The following is a 21,885-nucleotide window of genomic DNA, read 5'->3' on the forward strand; positions in this document are numbered from 1 at the left end:
CACATGCATAAACACAGACACAGAGACAAACACACATGTACACACACACATGCATAGACACAGACACAGAGACAAACACACATGCACACAAACACACATGCACACACACACATGCATAGACACAGACACAGAGACAAACACACATGCACACACACACACATGCATAAACACAGACACAGAGACAAACACACATGCACACACACACACATGCATAAACACAGACACAGAGACAAACACACATGCACACACACACACATGCATAAACACAGACACAGAGACAAACACACATGCACACACACACATGCATAAACAAAGACACAGAGACAAACACACATGCACACACACACACACACACATGCATAAACACAGACACAGAGACAAACACACATGCACACACAGACTTTACCATCATGTCTAATCATAGTTATCATTCCGTCTCCACTGTACCTGCGACTGGCTACCAAAGTCACCGGTCACTCTCTCCCTCCCCCTCTCCCAGAAAGATGTTATCATGTGTGTTAGAATTTCTCACTGTTTTACAACAGTCAACAGTCTCTACTCCCCCCCCCCCCCCCCCATCCTCTCTCAGACACTTTAATTTAACCATGTCTTTCTCACTGTGTCTGTGACTGGATAAGCTTGGCTGACATAACACTCTCTCTCTCCCCCTCTCAGATGTTACCATGCCTGTTGTAATGTCTCACTGTGCCTGTGGCTGGATAAGCTTGGCCGACATAACACTCTCTCTCTCCCCCTCTCAGATGTTACCATGCCTGTTGTAATGTCTCACTGTGCCTGTGGCTGGATAAGCTTGGCTGACATAACACTCTCTCTCTCCCCCTCTCAGATGTTACCATGCCTGTTGTAATGTCTCACTGTGCCTGTGGCTGGATAAGCTTGGCTGACATAACACTCTCTCTCTCCCCCTCTCAGATGTTACCATGCCTGTTGTAATGTCTCACTGTGCCTGTGGCTGGATAAGCTTGGCTGACATAACACTCTCTCTCTCCCCCTCTCAGATGTTACCATGCCTGTTGTAATGTCTCACTGTGCCTGTGGCTGGATAAGCTTGGCTGACATAACACTCTCTCTCTCCCCCTCTCAGATGTTACCATGCCTGTTGTAATGTCTCACTGTGCCTGTGGCTGGATAAGCTTGGCTGACATAACACTCTCTCTCTCCCCCTCTCAGATGTTACCATGCCTGTTGTAATGTCTCACTGTGCCTGTGGCTGGATAAGCTTGGCTGACATAACACTCTCTCTCTCCCCCTCTCAGATGTTACCATGCCTGTTGTAATGTCTCACTGTGCCTGTGACTGGATAAGCTTGGCTGACATAACACTCTCTCTCTCCCCCTCTCAGATGTTACCATGCCTGTTGTAATGTCTCGCTCTGCCTGTGACTGGATAAGCTTGGCTGACATAACACTCTCTCTCTCCCCCTCTCAGATGTTACCATGCCTGTTGTAATGTCTCACTGTGCCTGTGACTGGATAAGCTTGGCTGACATAACACTCTCTCTCTCCCCCTCTCAGATGTTACCATGCCTGTTGTAATGTCTCACTGTGCCTGTGACTGGATAAGCTTGGCTGACATAACACTCTCTCTCCCCCTCTCAGATGTTACCATGCCTGTTGTAATGTCTCACTGTGCCTGTGACTGGATAAGCTTGGCTGACATAACACTCTCTCTCTCCCCCTCTCAGATGTTACCATGCCTGTTGTAATGTCTCACTGTGCCTGTGACTGGATAAGCTTGGCTGACATAACACTCTCTCTCTCCCCCTCTCAGATGTTACCATGCCTGTTGTAATGTCTCACTGTATGTGCACTGTACCTGTGACTGCATGGCTACCAGTCTGTCTCTCTCCTCCTCTCTCTGACAGAAGTTACAATGCCTGCTCAAATTTCTCACTTTACCGGTGACTGGCTAAGCTTGGAAGCTATAACAGTCACAAGTCTCTCTCTCTCCCCCTCTCTCGGACAGATGTTACCATGCCTGTTGTGATGTCTCACTGTCTGTGCACTGTACCTGTGTGAGCTTGGCAGCAGCGTTGTGGAACTCGCGCACCAGCTGGTCGCGCAAGGGGTTGTTAATGTTCTGTGCGATGTTGTGGCGCAGCACAAAGGGGTCCTGAACTGCCATGGCCTTCACCTGTACACAACATACACTCTGTGTTCATACAATGTGTTAATACACAATGTTTATACAAGGTGTTCATACCAGGTGTTTTAGCAGGGGTTTATACAAGGGGTTGTTGATGTTCTGAGCAATGTTGTGATGCAGGACAAAGGAAGCTTGAAAAGCCATGCATGGCCTTCACCTGTACATACAATAAGACGCTCCCTGTTTATACAGTGGAAGTTCCCTTTTACGGCCTGAATTTCTTTCTGAGTATCATGCTCCATTTTTGCCAAATTTATTTCACAGATAAAAACAGGTATCAGTTATTCCATCTTAAAGTCCAGGCAGATCTGTGGTACAGCGAAAAAACATGTTAAGACTCCCTCCCTTTTAAGACCTGGTTTTCTCCAATGTTCTGTTCATAACCTGTGACTCCCTCCTTTGTTAAGACCTGGTTTTCTCCAATGTTCTGTTCATAACCTGTGACTCCCTCCTTTGTTAAGACCTGGTTTTCTCCAATGTTCTGTTCATAACCTGTGACTCCCTCCTTTGTTAAGACCTGGTTTTCTCCAATGTTCTGTTCATAACCTGTGACTCCCTCCTTTGTTAACACTTTCGCGACTGGAGGTGAATAAATCAGTAACAGCGCTGACACGCCCAGGGACGGGATGTGAATTTTTCAGTAACAGTCATACAAGGTACACGACTCGTGATTGCTTCCCGGTTTTTGAAGCTTGCAATAAATTGAGTTGTTTCTCTTGATACACGTGACTTCCTTTTCCGCCCTGATCAAATTAGTGCAGATTTGCGTGTTTTTTTCGAACAAAAAAACTGAATCGAAGGCGAGCCTTGTCACGGGAGGAGATTCTCCGGATGTTGGATCTTGAGGATCCTGTAGATCATGATTCCGACGTGTCGTTTTCGCCTCAAGAAAGCGATAATAGCAGTGATAGTGAGGAAGAAACAGTCCTGTTGTTGCTAGTACGAGTCGGCAAACTACACGTGGCAGGGGTGGTACTGCTAGACGCACATGTATCTCGGAATCGTATAGGTTCAAGGGGGCGTGGCAGTACTGATAACAATGGCTGGCTGGAGCCTCCTAATCCTTTTGGAAATGTTTATAGGTGTACAGTTGGTACTTTTTTGTGAAAATGTGACTTATATTCAATATGGATTACCTGGACATTATTTGGTGAGTGTCACAGTTTTGTTTCATTTGAGTCAGGATGCTGTGAGTGAATGCGTGATTTGCTTTTTTTTTCTTGGTACCGTCTCCTTATTTCTGTGTACAATGTTAACAATATTTCAGCTAATTCATAGGTTTTACACCTTGTTTGGTTATAACATTATTTATAATGCTTTCTGTTAAAAAAATAACTGTTAAAAAAGCAGTGGAAAAGAAAACACACACAAAAAACGTTAAAAACACAAATTATCCCCCTTTCACCCCCCTTTGATAAAACAAATCGCGACAAATCGCGTGACAAACTTATAAATAGCACGACTGAACTGGGCATCCATTTTTTAATTAGTACACAACATTTGGTGGTGATTGATAGACAGCTTTCTTTACAGTTACTGTTTTTTTTAAAGTTTCTTGGTGGCAAGCTTGGGCAGGCAAGACGTTAACGCCGTGGCAATGCTAGTCACAATAGTGTTAAGACCTGGTTTTCTCCAATGTTCTGTTCATAACCTGTGACTCCCTCCTTTGTTAAGACCGGAGTGGCCGAGTGGTAACGCACTTGCGCTCGGAAGCGAGAGGTTGCGAGTTCGACCCTGGGTCAGGGCGTTAGCAATTTTCTCCCCCCTTTCCTAACCTAGGTGGTGGGTTCAAGTGCTAGTCTTTCGGATGAGACGAAAAACCGAGGTCCCTTCGTGTACACTACATTGGGGTGTGCACGTTAAAGATCCCACGATTGACAAAAGGGTCTTTCCTGGCAAAATTGTATAGGCATGGATAAAAATGTCCACCAAAATACCCGTGTGACTTGGAATAATAGGCCGTGAAAAGTAGGATATGCGCCGAAATGGCTGCGATCTGCTGGCCGATGTGAATGCATGATGTATTGTGTAAAAAAATTCCATCTCACACGGCATAAATAATTCCCTGCGCCTTGAATATGTGCGCGATATAAATTGCATAAAAAAAAATAAAAAAAAATAAAATCCCTACGCTTAGAACTGTACCCACGGAATACGCGCGATATAAGCCTCATATTGATTGATTGATTGATTGATTGATTGATTGATTGATTGGTTTTCTCAGATTTTGAGGTCTGAAAAGGGGGTTCTACTGTAGTTTACATGATAGTTTGGTCTACACAATGGTTTATTTGATGGTTTACACAATGGTTTACATAGGAAGGAAGATAGCAGTAACAACGCTGTCACCTTGAAATCAGCCAGGTCTGGTTTGCTGATCTTGTCCATGAGGAAGTCGTTGAGCGGCAGGACTTTACCCGGTCGTGTGAGAATCACGCTGGACGACAACGACAGCTGGCTGTAGAACTGGAAAAACCCACGCAGAAGCTCATCTGCAAGTATCAAACAATCAAAAATGAAATTTATGAGCGAATTTCTTTGATTTTAATGTTGGTCTCGGTTCCAATCCAATAAATTCAGTTTTTTGTTCAGAGACTGATCCACTTTTTCATTCTTTACGAGCTCGGTCATGGTCACATGACATAAATAACTGTGTGAGAAAGCATAAAAAGAATTAAAACACTCTTAGGTTCCCTGCACACTCCATAATAAGAGACGGCAGGCCTTTTGAATGCTGAGAAAAAAGCCAGTAGTATCCAAAAACTACAACACACAAAATCATAACACACACACACGAACACACAGACAGAGACAACACTTTTTAAGATCACACGAGGAAGAAAATTAAAAGTAGAGGATAACTGACAAGCAAGCTGTGCATGTTAAGAGGTACAGCGGTACCTGTGATGAAAGGACACCCTTGGAACAAACTGAAAGTGTCCCCACATTACAGGTGGCCTGTCATGACAGGTATATTTTAGCAGAGATCATAGACAAAGGAACAACTGAAGGTGTCCTTTCATGGGAGGTGTCCTCTCATCGGAGGGGCCTCACATCGCAGGTACCCCTGTACAGCTTAATTTTGGCATAGCACACACGCATGCACGCTGCCTGCAAACCCACCCACCCACACACACACAGCAAACAAGTGACAAGACTTTACAGGGTAAAGACCAATATACCAGCAGGCTGATTGTTGTCACAAGCTGGCACAGCTTTGGGCATAGAACACACACACACACACATCCACTACCAACACCCACACATACACAGAAAAGAAGTGACAAGACGTTAGAGAATAAAGACCAACATACCAGCAGGCTGGGTGTTGTCACTAGCTGGCACAGCTTTGGGCATAGAACACACACACACACACACATCCACTACCAACACCCACACATACACAGAAAAGAAGTGACAAGACGTTAGAGAATAAAGACCAACATACCAGCAGGCTGGGTGTTGTCACTAGCTGGCACAGCTTTGGGCATAGAACACACACACACACACATCCACTACCAACACCCACACATACACAGAAAAGAAGTGACAAGACGTTAGAGAATAAAGACCAACATACCAGCAGGCTGGGTGTTGTCACTAGCTGGCACAGCTTTGGGCATACAACACACACACACACACATCCACTACCAACACCCACACATACACAGAAAAGAAGTGACAAGACGTTAGAGAATAAAGACCAACATACCAGCAGGCTGGGTGTTGTCACTAGCTGGCACAGCTTTGGGCAGGGAGCAGTCCCACTCCTCTATGATGCACTTCTCATCAGGACCTGTGACAGTCACAGCACTTCAAAATGTTTCCACCAAATAAAACATGGAAATAAGCATTCAAAACACCAGAAAGCTTTCAGCAGATTAAGTCTCCCAGCAACAGAGGGCATAACACGTATCAACTGTAATAATAGACTATCATCCTCACTCATTTTTCTCAAAATGTAGGTCTAACGGGATATAATTGGAACAGCTAAGTACTGTCAGGCCTGAAAGTGGCGAGTATTTTACTCGCCATGGTGAGTAGAAATCTGTAAATGGCGAGTAGAATTGTTAATCAACTCGGCAAAGGCAAGTAAAGTTGCTAAAACACTGAATTGAAATGGTTGGTTTGGCAAGTAAAATTTGCTCTCTGGCTAGTAAATTATGAGAAGTACTAGCCAAAGGCGAGTGCCCCATTTTGTGGACTTTCAGCGCTGACTGTACATTAAAACATCTTCCAAGGTCAAAAAGTGTTGGCAGTGTTGCATTGATGATGCTCAGTCGTCTCTGAGCCTGCATGTGTGTGTTTGTAACATATAGAAGCACTAGTTGTCTCTGATGTTGCCTTGCCTTTTGATATTTGTAGCAGTTACTCCATTAAACTCATCCCACACACACAGACATAAAACCACATACTTTTACCACAATTCAAACTCCACACAGAACTGACAAAACTTACCAGCCAGATCAGCCAATGACTGCACAGAGGGCAGCACAGGCGGGGTGGTGTTGGCCAGATAGCACAGCACGAGGAGCGACAGACAGTAGTTAGAGAGACGAGGGCCACAGTTCTGGTTGCCGGCCACCTGTTTCCAGCGGCCCCAGTAACGCACGGCAAACACCAACAGTCGCACGCGCCGGTCCTCTGCACACATCTTGAGCAACTGTGTGTTGCGCAGAGCTAGCCTGCAACATGTATCGTTCAACAGGAATCATTTTTACTTTCTGACTGGGAATAAGTTACACTGAGTAGAGTCTTGTCCCCTTTAAGACAGCAAAAATGTGTGTGTTGTCTATTGCCTTACATTTAGCACTCAGTACTTATGCCAAGGGGTTGTGAAACTGAACTGTTTTGGAAGACATCACTAGTAAGAGATGATCACTAGTCTTCTTTGATTCAAACCTTCATTTACTTCTGGAATCCACCTTGCACAATGCTTATTGCAAAAGGTCTATTTGAGTCCTAGGAGCACAGACCAAACCCCTACCTGTTGTTGATGGACAGGTCACACTTGATGCTGGTAGGGGCGTGTACAAAGCGAACTATGGGGCAGCGCACGCTGGGAACGAACACGATGATAATTACCTGTTGTTGATGGACAGGTCACACTTGATGCCGGTAGGGGCGTGCACGAAGCGTACAATGGGGCAGCGCACGCTGGGAACGAACACCACCTCTGTGCACTGGCCCGCGTGGTGCATGAGGATGCGCGACAACAGCTTGACGCGGTGAACCAGCGACAGTGGCCGCAGTTGGGATGGCATGAGGGGACCCTCCGTTGTCTTCAGCAACTGGATCTCACGGATGTACGGCAAGTTGACTGGCTTCATCTGAAAACCAAACAAGTCGCGTAAGGCGGAATTACTACATTTAGTCAAGCTGTGGAACTCACAGAATGAAACTGAACGTAGTCCGCCGCTAGTGCAAAAGGCAGTGAAAGTGACGAGCCTGTTTGGCGCGGTAGCGGTTGCGCTGTGCTTCATAGCACGCTTTACTGTACCTCTCTTCGTTTTAACTTTCTGAGCGTGTTTTTAATCCAAACATATCATTTCTATATGTTTTTGGAATCAGGAACCGACAAGGAATAAGATGAAAGTGTTTTTAAATTGATTTCAAAAATTTAATTTTGATCATAATTTTTATATTTTTAATTTTCAGAGCTTGTTTTTAATCCAAATATAACATATTTATATGTTTTTGGAATCAGGAAATGATGAAGAATAAGATGAACGTAAATTTGGATCGTTTTATAATTTTTATTTTTTTTATACAATTTTCAGATTTTTAATGACCAAAGTCATTAATTAATTTTTAAGCCACCAAGCTGAAATGCAATACCGAAGTCCGGCCTTTGTCGAAGATTGCTTGGCCAAAATTTCAATCAATTTGATTGAAAAATGAGGGTGTGACAGTGCCGCCTCAACTTTTACAAAAAGCCGGATATGACGTCATCAAAGACATTTATCAAAAAAAGAAAAAAACGTCCGGGGATATCATTCCCAGGAACTCTCATGTAAAATTTCATAAAGATCGGTCCAGTAGTTTAGTCTGAATCGCTCTACACTCACAGACAGACACACACACACACATACACCACGACCCTAGTCTCAATCCCCCCCCCCCCCCCCCCCCTCTATGTTAAAACATTTAGTCAAAATTTGACTAAATGTAATAAACGTCTGGGGATATTATTCCCAGGAACTCTCATGTAAAATTTCATAAAGATCGGTCCAGTAGTTTAGTCTGAATCGCTCTACACACAGACACACGCACAGACAGACAAACACATACACCACGACCCTCGTCTCGATTCCTCCTCTACGTTAAAACATTTAGTCAAAACTTGACTAACTGTAAAAAAGATGTGATGCAAACATCCAAAAACATACAATGAATAGACTTCCAGAGTAGCCACACCATCTTGAGATCAGTTCATTATTTGTTTCATAAGTGTCTGACTGTCAGTTTACTTCAAAGACCTGTGGGTCGACGTACTAGTAAGGCCAAAAAAAAAAAAGGTCTGTTTACGGTAACATAGGCCAAAAAAATAGGGTCGGTAGGTCGGGATTTTTTTTTTTCCCCAAAAAACCATATTTTTTACATTTTTTTTCTCTCTCCCAAATGCCAAAAAAAGTCTAGGGTCGCGCGAAAAAAATAGGGTCGGTCGGGTTACCGTAAACAGACTATTTTTTTGGGGGGGCCTAATGTAACATTTTGTTTTGTCAATAATTAACGTTCCACTTACCTACCATTCTTGTTTTTATTTATTCAGATGGGATGCAGTTATAGAGCTGCCAACTCTTCCTCTTTGTTCCTTGGTTACAAGAACTATGTACACTCAAGTTCCTAAGACACAGACTTCAATGTGTATGGCCATACAGTGGAACCCCCTTTTAAGACCTCCACAAATCTCAGAAAATCAGGTCTTAAAAAGGAGGGTGTCTTAAAATGGGGATAAATTTACAGAGGTTATGAACAAAACTACTGAGAAAACAGTCTTAAAATGGGGATAAATTTACAGAGGTTATGAACAAAACTACTGAGAAAACAGTCTTAAAATGGAGGTTCCACTGTACAGTAAACAAACACGCAAATCCATATGGCTCCATTTTGAAATTTAACGCATCAGAGACAACAAGACTCACTTTCTGTCTGAGAGTTTCTTCCCACTGCAGGCTGACTTCGTTGTCATGGAGATCAAGGAAGATGTCCATGTCGCAGCCCCTCATGCCGAACCCGTTGACCGACGACCCAAACTGGTGGATGGTGCACGCTGCAAGAAAGTGAGACTAGAACTGCAGGTTGTAAGACAGTTTTGAGACACACCGATACAAGAAGATGAACCAGAGTTACAATCAAACCTACCCTGGTGACCATCTGTCCATAAAGATCACCCCAAAGGATCCCCGACGGTTTTTACCATATAAATCACCTGTCCATAAAGACCAACCCAAAGGATCCCCGACGGTTTTTACCATATAAATCACCTGTCCATAAAGACCACCCCAAAGGAAATTCACTCAGCGGGACAGTAAATTCCACACGGGGCGAAATCGGTTATTGCCACATTCAGTTTTGCTTGACTGGGTTAACGATGAGAACTTGTCTAAAATGTTCTGTTATGCCAAGAGAAAGGTTACCCACTGGGCAGGAAAGGCATCAACACAGAGTGCAGATAGTCACACACGCCCTTCCTCCTTCCAAGGTCGCTGTCGGACAGACGCAATGTCTCGTACAGCACCTGCATCTGATCCAACATCTGAAAGCAAACAGCAAATACAACAGTACAATTCACTGCCAATCAAATGTAACCAAGTCCACGAAACACACAAATTAGCGTTAAGATAAGATAAGATAAGTTGATAACTTTAACATCCATCTTCATTTTACACAAACATGGAAGTTTTTCTCCTGGCACCACATCGCATTTCTAATAACAGAAAGACACGAAGAGGCAAAGCCAGTCAAAGAGTGAGTTTGGGCCAAACGAATAGCCTTATAAAAACTGCTATGTGAACGAAAAGGTTGGCAAGAGCATACCAGGTGACAACAGCAGCCACACCCTATCACACACAGTTACTCCACATCTTACGTACGTGCTGTCTACCGACGTACCAGAAACATCGAGCTACTATAAATAGCTCACGCTCAAGTCAGGTGGACAACTTCATCAATGCAGAGTAGCTGCTGTGAAAGGGACTACTGAGTCACCCTCTCACAGAAAGAAGGAACGTTTAGCTTTTCAAAATTGTGCCAACCTGATAGATTTTCGGGCGATTGTTCTAATCTGACAATAATTCAATGTGCTGCCTTCTTTGTATTACTCTTGAATCTCTTTATGCTAAGGGACTACAGAAAGATTGTTACATGAAATTTTTTTTATTCAGAACACAAATTTGGACAGTACAGACATGCAGCTTGGCTGTTTTCTCTGCAGAGTGCAACTTTTTCGTGGATTGATTTTACAGAATGACATAGGTGTCAATTATAATAATAATAATACGAATATTTATAACGCGCACATATCTCACCAACAGGCGACTCAAGGTGCACATACACTCATTCACACACACGGAGACTTAAAGTCACCAACACACACACACCATCAACCATTAAAATATGTACAGTTATTCAGGGTGGGATGGGGTGGGCAGTGTAGAATGCATGGATTATGTGGAAAAAAGAAATGTCTTGAGTGCAGATTTGAATGATTCGAGGGACTGTTGTTGACGGAGGGGGAGAGGTAGTGTGTTCCATTGGCTAGGTGCTTGGAAAGAAAATGAGCGTTGACCTGCTGTTTTGAGTTATAACAATTAATTTGCCGTACATTTCCCACTCCACAGAGAAAGCAGCCACACTGTCGATTTCTGGTATGTGTCCAAATGGAAGGGTGCTCTTATTCTATGCAAAAGCCTGGACGGATCTTTGATAATTTTCAAGATGGTTTACACAAAAAGGACAACATCTTTCAAGACAGCTTCGTAATTCCATGACGTCTTACGCTGTTCGCCGGAAGCAAGGTTTTCATCAGTTGTCCATGAGATGCGTCTCCTTGCTCCTCTTCCTCTTTGACGGCCTTGACCTTGCGAAGACTGCGATCGACCTCTGGTGTGCGACGATAGGTGTTGATAGGTTTCCGTGGGCGCACAGTCAGGGGATCAAGGCCGTCAAAGAGAGAGTGGTTTCGCTGTTGTAGGGCCCTTTGGACTGGAGTTTCACTGTCGTACTGAACAATGCAGTAACATCCCTAGAAAGAAACATAAACAATGTATTCATCTATACGGAACTTCTTCTTCTGCGTTCGTGGGCTGAAACTCCCACGTACACTCGTGTTTTTTTCACGAGTGGAATTTTACGTGTATGACCGTTTTTTACCCCGCTATTTAGGCAGCCATACGCCGTTTTTCGGAGGAAGCATGCTGGGTATTTTCGTGTTTCTATAACCCACCGAACTCTGACATGGATTACAGGATCTTTTTCGTGCGCACTTGGTCTTGTGCTTGCGTGTACACACAGGGGTGTTCGGACACCGAGGAGAGTCTGCACACAAAGTTGACTCTGAGAAATAAATCTCTCGCCGAACGTGGGGACGAACTCACGCTGACAGCGGCCAACTGGATACAAATCCAGCGCGCTACCGACTGAGCTACATCCCCGCCCTATCTATACGGAACAATGTAGAGACATCCCTGGAAAGTGCAGTAACATCCCTGGAAAGTACCATGAAAAGGATATTCATCTTTTTATCCATTTACACAAGCAGACATGGTATTTTGCAGATCACACACAGGCCTAATACTGAACATTAGAAAAAACCTTCCTTGATCCTTCTCTCTGACTCGAAAAAGGCCTTGCACTGATCTTTTTTTTTTCAAACAAGTACAAGGAAACCATAAACTTCTAACAAAAGTAACATACATCACATTATCAGTACACAGTAAAAGGCATACTCAGGAACCTAGCTCCAGATCCACCCCAAAAATATGTGGTCTGATGCACTGCCCATTTATCTTGTACTTTCTTTATGTAGACATAATAGAACAAAGACACAAACACAGAAATAGGTGTGTGTGTGTGTGACATGACTGTCCAATAACAATGTTGAACAAACAAAAGCAAACAAACTGATCAGCCCAAAATTGAAGAATGATCTGAAGTAACAGCAGGGATGACCAAATCTAAAAAGTTCAACTCACCAGTCGGGTGAATTGAATTGAATTGAATTTTGAGCAATTTCAAGAAAGTCACTAGCCCGCCAGAAATGTCACAAGCCTGGTTCATCTCACACAAATAAATTATGACACGGTGTAAGTATAAGTGACTGTAAGATTTATATTTATAATACACACAAACTAGTACTTAATAGAACAATCAAAAGTTGCTTTGCATTTGACCAGAATTTTCACTGGCCAGCCGACAGTCTGTACAAGCCCGGCACATTTTTTACTCGACACTGGCAACTGCAGTTGATCTGGCCATCCTTGTAATGTAACAGTATAACTATGATCATTGTACTTACTCGCTGTGTTTCCACCATGATGCGTGTGACGTTGCCGAACTGCTGGAAGTAGCTGCGCAGCGCTGCGTTGGGGGTGGAGGGAGGAAATCCATGACAGTACAAACTGTTGCGCGCCTGTGCCTTCCTCCTTTCAACCGCCCCCAGTGCCTGTTGGTGCCTCCTCCCTTTCACGTGGTCGTGCATTGTCACTTCTGAAGACGTATTGAACAGCACAGAAAGTTACACAGTTCTAAACTCCAGTTAACCCTGTTTTCAAGACATCAAATTCGCTTTGCATCATGACAATATTTAAAAACAGGAAACAGCATGTTAAATTTAACACAATAAAGCTTTCATTTGACCTCCTTTCAGATACTCTGGTCAGCGAAGAACCATAAAGGGGCTTTAAATCGGAGTGAAAGACAACATAAGAACAGAAAGGAAAATGACACGATGACATCCATGGTACCCAAAACGAAAACAAGAATAAGGGCAGGTGTCGAAAAAGGAATGAAGAATACTTCCACTTTCAAGAAAAATCAAGAGGAAGACGAACAACTTACTGAAACAGAAACAGATCTTATTTCTAGTTGAAGAAACAGTTCCTACCTGAGGAAACCCCAATGTTGCAAATGTCGCAGAAAATCATTGCGTGCGCCATCGTGATCCAGAGAGATTATGAAGGCGTTTAAGACGTCACAGCTGAAAAAGAACAGAACACGTAATATATAATACTGTAGCAGCAAAAGCAGTCGCAGTTTGAAAAAAAACATGACCGCACCTCTGAATTGACTGGAAAAGTTAGTTTCAGTTTCACTTTGAATCGTTCTCTGTATTCATGTTCTTCTTCGACAGTACGTGTCCTCTTCTCATAGTCGTTTTTCAGCCATACCGAAGCTGAACATTATGCGTACTTACTTGTTCCAAGCAGCTGATGCAAAGCATCAATAGCTTTCTTTTTCAACCGTTGACATCTCCAAACGTCAACGTTTCGTGCGTCGCCATGTTGCTTGGCTTGTGACCCGGAAGTTAAAGCCGGGACTGTCTATTTACCAGAATCTGTGGCAAAAGTTAGTGGGTTTGAGTAAGCAAACAAACAAACACCCAAACAACCAAACTAAGTAGGGATAACCCAAAACTCAGTGTATACCGACTTCGAGTCAGTAATCGACTTTACCCAGTTAAGGAAGGGACCGAGTCTTTAGTATAGAAAGCATACCAACAGACTAGAATCAACCTTCCATTCAGACACATACACAAAATCTGCAGACTGGCTGTTTTCTGTACAGTGTGGTGAATTTTTTTTAATGAATTATTTTGATGGATTATTTTGATGAATTATTCAAATGATTATTTAGCTGAATTATTTAGCTGAATTATTTAGCTAAATTATTTAGATAAATTATTTAAATGATTTATTTAGATGAATTATTTGGATGAATTATTTAGATGAATTATTTTGATGAATTATTTGGACGAATTATTTGGATGAATTATTTTTCTTAGTGACTCCCATGTCAATCCGCAAAATTAATTTAAAAAAACACACCAGCGCTGCACATGAAGCTGCCAGGCTGTTGATTTGTTGTTGTGTGTTCCAATTCAGTCATGTACACTACATTGGGGTGTGCACGTTAAAGATCCCACGATTGACAAAAGGGTCTTTCCTGGCAAAATTGTATAGGCATAGATACAAAAAAATGTCCACCAAATACCCGTGTGACTTGGAATAATAGGCCGTGAAAAGTAAATATTCGCCGTAATGGCTTGAGATTTACTGGCCGATGTGAATGCGTGATATAATTATTGTGTAAAAAATTCCATCTCACACGGCAGAAATTAATATGTAAAGCGCTTAGAGAACGTCAAGCGCTATATAAATCTCCCATATAAATTGTGACATGGTGACACACTAGTCCCCCTTTCACAGCAGCTGCCCTGCAGAGTTGTCTGCCTGCCTTGAACTTTGAGCTATTTATAGCTAAAGCGGTCAATGACTGTCGACCAGACACACGTGAGTTGTAGAGAGCTGTTTGTGAAAGGCTCTAGCTGTTGTTGTCGCCCGGGGAAGTGTGTGTGCGCTCAAGTGTGTGTTTTTAACCTAAAAAAATAAAAAAATAAATGTCGCCAATGTTTTTTTCAGACAGACGCTTTAAAGAAACATTTGATCATCATCTCCTGGTCTGCTCCTGCGAACCTTCGTGTTCAGCAAAGCAGATTTTTTTTGTTATAGGGCTATTAATTAAAGGCACAGTAAGCCTCTCGTACACCATCACAGATTCTGTCAGGCTTTTACACACAGTACAAACACCCTTCCGTTTGAACGCTCACTAAACGGGAACATCCAAGGTGCCCTACGTAAAGAGCGAGCAATTATTAAAGAATTAATTTTGCGCCGATTGCTCAGAGACAATCGGACCGTGGTGCGTTTTGGCGCTAGACCTAACTTTTAAAATCTAAATAATACATTGACAGCTTGTTACACAAACATTCTTAAATCATAAAAGAATTCTTTTTTCATCAAGACAAGATCAGTACAATTCGAAGTTTTGAAAGTTTGAAAAAAGAAAAGCCCGGAAGCAGGGTCACACAAGGTCGTGGTTCTCGTAGCAGACGACGGTTTATAGGCATCGCCAGTTCCTCTGAACAGTCAAAAGCCATCGCTAGAGTTCTTGTAAACCACAGCCGTTTGTTTCGTGCATAGTCAGAGGTACATAATAACGTGCAATTGCAGATAAGCTCACATTGAGTCGCATTCAAATGACTAACTGACGACTACATTGTGAAAAAGGGAAACTGAATCACACGGGTTCACGATGGCTCAGGGGTAAGATAAACCACGCAAAAATAAATTCTTTGAAAATGGCTCGCTCTTTACGTGGGGCACCTAGGATGTTCCCGTTTGGTGAGCGTTCCAATGGAAGGGTGTTTGTACTGTGTGTAAAAGCCTGACGGTATCTGTGATGGTTTACGGGAGGCTTACTGTGTGAAAAAGCCTGACGGTATCTGTGATGGTTTACGGGAGGCTTACTGTGTGAAAAAGCCTGACGGTATCTGTGATGATTTACGGGAGGCTTACTGTGTGAAAAAGCCTGACGGTATCTGTGATGGTTTACGGGAGGCTTACTGTGTGTAAAAGCCTGACGGTATCTGTGATGGTTTACGGGAGGCTTACTGTGTGTAAAAGCCTGACGGTATCTGTGATGGTTTACGGGAGGCTTACTGTGTGTAAAAGCCTGACGGTATCTGTGTTGGTTTACGGGAGGCTTACTGTGTGTAAAAGCCTGACGGTATCTGTGATGGTTTACGGGAGGCTTACTGTGTGTAAAAGCCTGACGGTATCTGTGATGGTTTACGGGAGGCTTACTGTGTGTAAAAGCCTGACGGTATCTGTGATGGTTTACGGGAGGCTTACTGTTTGAAAAAGCCTGACGGTATCTGTGATGGTTTACGGGAGGCTTACTGTGTGTAAAAGCCTGACGGTATCTGTGATGGTTTACGGGAGGCTTACTGTGTGTAAAAGCCTGACGGTATCTGTGATGGTTTACGGGAGGCTTACTGTGCCTTTCAGCCCGAACTCACTCCTGTTTGACTGGCTTTGCCTTCAAAGGTGATTCGAGTGTTTCATGTGTGACAGGGGAGGCTACCGCTCCTTTCAAAACGGACTCTGCACCCGGGTTGTTGGCCTTTAAAGTCAACACCTGTGGTTTGTAGAGTTCTGTTTGTGATGGGGTCTGGTGGTTTCCGATTGTCTGTATGTCAGCACGAGTAATTCACTGCAGTTGCTGGCCCGTAGAGTGCGTTCTTTCACAAGCAAACATGCTGATTACATAGCGACTGCTTTAACGCACCTCGAGCTTACATAGCCAAGTCAGTGCTCAAATAGCGATTTTCTCCCGAATTCCTGAGGGTAAAGGGGGACAATCACATTTTCGTTGTGTCTTAAACACACGACACAGCTCCCTCTGCTCTTGGCGTGGGTCCAGAAAGGGGGCTAGCTGCCCTTGGTGGCGTTCCCACTCGCCCTGCAGGAGTCCTCGTGTTTCTCGGGAGAGAAGTGAAAGTTGCTAGAGGGGTGAGCTTCAGCTCACTCTTTGTCTAGGGACGCTTTTGTTACCCTGCTTTTATCCTGCCTTTTTAACCCTGAGCTGTTTGGCTTGTTTTTTCTTGGTGACCGTACCGTACCTTGTAAGTGATGAGCCAAGTTGCTAAACACAAACTGCCAAACACCACCTTTGCTGATAGGCGGGAAACGTTCATCTGGGTAGATAACTACCTTCCAACGGACACCACTGCTCTGAGGGAGCAAGATTGGTCCCTTAATATGGACCAAACAGCAAGCGGTTCTGACCGCGCCCCAGATATTCCCATGGAATCACTGAATGAGACTGACCGGGCCAGCCGGACTGGTCAGTCCCCAAAATCCAAACAGCTTAATAAAGCAATCACCAATGAGAAAACCAGCATATCTTCTCCTTTCAAGAGAAAGAGATTGCGGGAGGACGACCCTGAGGGGGGGCAGAGCTCTCCGGAATCTCTTCTCTTCCGGGATAGCCCCCCACGCTCTCAGATTACTGATCATTTTGAGGAAGACTTCACCGAAGTCAATCGTAAGAAGCCCAAAAAGAAAAAGAAGCAAAAGGTCCTCTGCGAGGGTCCCCCTCTTCAGGGAAACACAGGTATTTCCCATGCAACATCTGCCCGGGGGGTCGACACCTCCCAACCCCTAACTGAATCACAAGAAAACCAGACAACTCAACAGCCACTACCACCTGCCAATACACACACACACACAAAACAAAGACCCCGAAGAAAACTTCTTTACCAACCCAAGCAACCTCCTCCCTCCTTCTTAGAGTTCCCCGTGGTGGTGCAGGACCTGAAGGAGGGCCCTGCAACATTGCAGGGACTCGGCCTCAGGAGGAAAAAAACTTTTGACCTTGCCATCGGCGAGGTCAAAGAAATACGCATGCTGGCAGCTGGGAGCGTCCTGGTAGGGTGCTCCTCAGCATCACAACAAAACAAGCTATTGAGGCTGGACTCGATCGGCGGCATCAAAGTGAAATGCCACCGTCCGGAGGTAACAACCGAAGGTGTCATTAAACGCATACCCACAATACATTCAGGAACAGACCTGTCTGAGATGGCAGTGGGCGTGCGCGTCCGGATGGAGGATGGGAGTCTTGTAGAAAAGGGCCCCTCCTCGGTTCGATCTTTTCGCCGTCTTCTCCTTAGGGATGGGAAACCGTCTCAGGCGGTCCGTGTCACGTTTACAACGGCAATTCTTCCAGACAGCGTCGTTCTGGAGAGTGAGGTGTACGGCGTCGAACCCTACACTCCTCCAGTGCGGCGCTGTACGAAGTGCCAGAGACTATCGCACCTAAAACAACAATGCAAATCAAAAGTGCAGATCTGCCCCCGATGTGGCTCCAAGGGCCACGACGGAGCGACGTGCACCAAGGCCAAACATTGCGTAAACTGCAAGGGCGAGCATTCCGCCGCTTATCTTGGATGCCCGGAAATGAGACTGAGGTTGCAGGCCAATAAGATCAGGTCGGCAGCATACATACCATATTCTGAGGCCCTGGATCGGGCGCGGCGCGAGCTCGCCAAACAACAAAATAAAACAGCGACTGCCCCAGCGGAAATGAGGGACTCCTTCTGGCGTCCCCCTCCGCAACCGATCCGGCGGACCTCAACCCCCCGGTCCGGGTACTCTTTGGCTGTCCAGAGACCCCCCCTGGGTGGGCAAGTAAATAAAATACAAGAAATCAAAAACAAAATGACCGAACATGACAATACACTCCTTCCAGTTCATGCGGACAGTTCTGCTGCAACCGCGAAGCACCAAACAACTTCGCAAAATCCAAATCCTGGCCCCCAGGCGCCCTGTAAGTCTCAGACGGCTCGGGCAGAGGCGCCGCTTCATGGGACCCCCGGGTTAAAGGCCTCCCTCCTACGCAAAGCCCAGAACAGGAAGGAGGACTCAAAAGAAGAGCAGCTCTTCGAGAGGTTGATGGGGAGAATGGAGGAGGGATTGGCCCAGAGATTCAGAGAATACAAACTTAAAACTGAACAGGAAATAAAGCAGCAGATGAGGGAGGAGCAGGAGAAGGCAGAGCTTGAGCTAGCCGACGCTGCACTAGATAAGCTAAAAACAGGAGAGCAATATGCACATTTAAATGAAAAACACAGAGGCCTTCAAGGTTTCATCGAGCAGTACCTCGGCTTCATGGTTAAGGCCAGACAGATGCAGAGTCCTCTCGACCTGATCGACTCCCTCTCAGCTACATACACACAACTCTCCAACACCAAGGTTGAACGCTTCATTCCGGGCGGCGCCACTCTGGCGCTGGGCGCCCTTGCTGGTGCCAAGCAGTTGTCCGTGACGGATATGAAAGCTGTCAAAACCACTTTTTAACCTATTTTAAATCTGCCCTTTAACTTACCTTCTTTGTGCGTGTTAAAATGGCTGAACAAAGTGAAAGCGGTCACGGATTTATCATATTACAGTGGAACTGTCGCTCTATCAACTCTAACTTCTCTCAGCTATATAATTATATATCAAATCACTCTGCTGACATCTTAGTTATCCAGTCAGTCAAGAGAAAACGCTCCCTACTGCCTTCTATAGATGGTTTTGACTTCCCTCCCATAGTAGAGCAAAAGGGCTCAGGGCAACTCATTCAAACAGCTATTTATCTAAAGTCTTCCTTAAATTACAAACCCTTTGCACCTCTCATCCCTAGTTCAGAAAATCTCAGTACATGTGCTGTTGAAATCGAAATAAAAGGATCCAAAAACCTCAACATAGTTAACATATATTATCCCCACGGGTGTAATAAAAAAGGAACTACCGACTGGCTAAAATCCCTGGATCATGGCAGGGCACACTGGTGCGTGATGGGTGATTTTAATAATCACCACCCTCTGTGGGACTCTGCTAACCCTAGATACAAACATGCCAATAGCAACCTTGCTGACGTCATTTTGGAAACTGACTTTTGTATACTAAACGATGGCTCGGCAACCAGACTTCCAGACAGAGCTGACCATTCCCCGTCAGCAATCGATCTCTCCCTTTGCTCAAATGCCATAGTCACTGACATCGACTGGAACGTTTTCCCGGACGCCCTCGGCTCCGATCACTTACCCATTGTTCTTACCTTCCGCCACTTCGCCCCTAATCGCAATAACTCGGAGGTCAGAAAAAAGTACAATTACAAACAGGCAAATTGGGACAGCTTCCGTGCGGAGCTCGAGGGTGTCAGGGAGGAAACTCTCCTTACGGATGACATCGAAGCCTCTTACAATAACATACGTCAATGTATACTCACTGCTGCCAATAATCACATTCCGCTTAAATCAGTAAATCCTAACTGTAAGGCCAAAAGGAATGAGTGGTGGAATGCAGACTGTGATGAAGCCTTGGCAAACAAGCGATATCACATTAGGACATATCTCAGGCACTGCTCAGACGCTAACTTCACGAATATGAAGTCAGCTGAAATACAATTTAACCAGATCACCGCTGAGGCTAAACTTCAAAACTGGGAAAACTTTGTCCACAAAGAAACTAAAGATTACAAAGACTGTGGCAAAATCTGGAAGAAAATCCGCAGATTTAAATGTAGATACAGAACTAAAGAAAAGCCACTATTATCGGGTGATAAAATGACCACAACTGACTCTGAAAAGGCAAACCTATTAGCAGATACCTTTGCCAAAAATAGTCAATCAAAATCCCTAGATACTGAACGACTCAATTATAGGTTAGATCAGGAGAAGGGTTTCACATACCCCCCAGATGACAACCAGTTGCCTATAAACTGCATGTTTAAGGCAAAAGAAGTCCAAAACGCCATCTCTTCTGTGAAAGACCCAAAAAAATCCACAGGTTTAGACCCAATATCATATCACATGATAAAACATCTACCACCTAACTTTGTTAAGTTGCTCACTCAGTTTTTCAACCTATGCTGGTTAAAGGATACTATCCCCGCAGCGTGGTCAGACTCACAAGTAGTAGCAGTATTGAAGAGCGGAAAACCGGGCAATCTACCTGGCAGTTACCGCCCCATATCACTAACCCCCCACCTCAGCAAGATCTTTGAGCGTGTGGTGAACCAGAGGCTGGAGTTCCACCTCAATAAACACAATATCATTCCTACATGCCAGGCAGGTTTTAGGCAAGGTCGTTCGTGTGCGGACCACATTGTGCACGTCACTGAAAAAATCAAAAAGACCTTGGCACATAGTAATAATTCTCTTCTTGGAACCTTCTTTGATATTAAATCTGCGTACGACAGCGTCTGGCATGCTCGTCTACTCCTAAAACTCGGCAGAATCGGTGTCTCTGGCCACATGTACCAATTCATCAAAAACTTCATCAGCAATCGCAAGATGTCTGTCCGAGTGGGCTCTTCGGTGTCCGAAACCCATGCGCTGGACATGGGGGTTCCCCAGGGCAGTATCATCGCGCCAAACTTATTCAGCATCATGCTCTATGACATTACTTCTGTTAGGGTTGACGGTGCTAGTGTACTTCTGTATGCGGACGACCTCGCCTTAATAGACACTAATAGACCACGCCATAACAGAGTTACCAACACTGTTGACTTATCTTCTTACCAAACTAAAATCGACAACCTCTGTCAATATATGTACACCAACGGCTTCCAACTAGCCTCAAATAAAACAGTCTTTCTTGTTGTCTCCCGTAGACAACTGTACAGGAACTGCAGTATAAAGATAGGTTGTGATATTATCAAACCGAGCTCAGAAGTTAAGTTCCTCGGCGTTATCATCGATACCCGACTTAACTGGACCAGTCATATCGAACATCTGATCAATAAGGCCAACAAGGATCTTTATATCATACGCTACCTGGCGTCCCAATCCTGGGCCAGAGGACGTAAGTGTGTCACAGAGGTAGTGCGGGCATTAATTCGCTCCCGCCTCCTTTACGGGTGCGAAGCTTATTTCGCGACGCGCCCGGCGCTCATGAAAAAACTGGCTATTATAGAGTGCAGGGCGCTCAAAATAGCTCTGGGACTCTCCCAACAAGCGAGTAAGAGTCGAGTCTACAGCGAGTGTGGGTGGCTGCCCCTTGTGGATGAGATAAAACTCCGTTCAGCTCAGTATGCTGTCAGAGCCCACGCGGTAGAGAACTCTGCCTGCGAGGTCCTGACTGACTTTTTTCCTCAGCACCAAAATTATGA

At 44.5% G+C, this 21,885-nt stretch overlaps 2 protein-coding genes across 2 annotated transcripts in view; both read right to left on the minus strand.

Annotated features, from left to right (window-relative positions):
- LOC138947117 (uncharacterized) overlaps nucleotides 1-13,724 on the minus strand; it is a 20,757-nt gene extending 7,033 nt beyond the window's left edge. Inside the window, exons 1-11 of the mRNA XM_070318564.1 lie at nucleotides 13,583-13,724; nucleotides 13,274-13,366; nucleotides 12,686-12,876; nucleotides 11,168-11,413; nucleotides 9,811-9,925; nucleotides 9,312-9,439; nucleotides 7,252-7,496; nucleotides 6,625-6,851; nucleotides 5,879-5,962; nucleotides 4,516-4,658; nucleotides 2,032-2,154 (exon numbers count right to left, since the gene is read on the minus strand). Of these exons, the coding sequence (XP_070174665.1) occupies nucleotides 2,032-2,154; nucleotides 4,516-4,658; nucleotides 5,879-5,962; nucleotides 6,625-6,851; nucleotides 7,252-7,496; nucleotides 9,312-9,439; nucleotides 9,811-9,925; nucleotides 11,168-11,413; nucleotides 12,686-12,876; nucleotides 13,274-13,325 (1,554 nt within the window). The 5' untranslated portion in view covers nucleotides 13,326-13,366; nucleotides 13,583-13,724. The remainder of the gene's footprint in view (nucleotides 1-2,031; nucleotides 2,155-4,515; nucleotides 4,659-5,878; nucleotides 5,963-6,624; nucleotides 6,852-7,251; nucleotides 7,497-9,311; nucleotides 9,440-9,810; nucleotides 9,926-11,167; nucleotides 11,414-12,685; nucleotides 12,877-13,273; nucleotides 13,367-13,582) is intronic.
- The window catches only part of LOC138947123 (zinc finger protein GLI2-like), a gene marked incomplete at its 5' end in the record, with an annotated part of 217,820 nt that overhangs the window by 32,808 nt on the left and 163,127 nt on the right, over nucleotides 1-21,885 (minus strand).

Source organism: Littorina saxatilis, linkage group LG14 (assembly GCF_037325665.1).
Source record: "Littorina saxatilis isolate snail1 linkage group LG14, US_GU_Lsax_2.0, whole genome shotgun sequence".
Lineage (NCBI taxonomy): Eukaryota > Metazoa > Mollusca > Gastropoda > Littorinimorpha > Littorinidae > Littorina > Littorina saxatilis.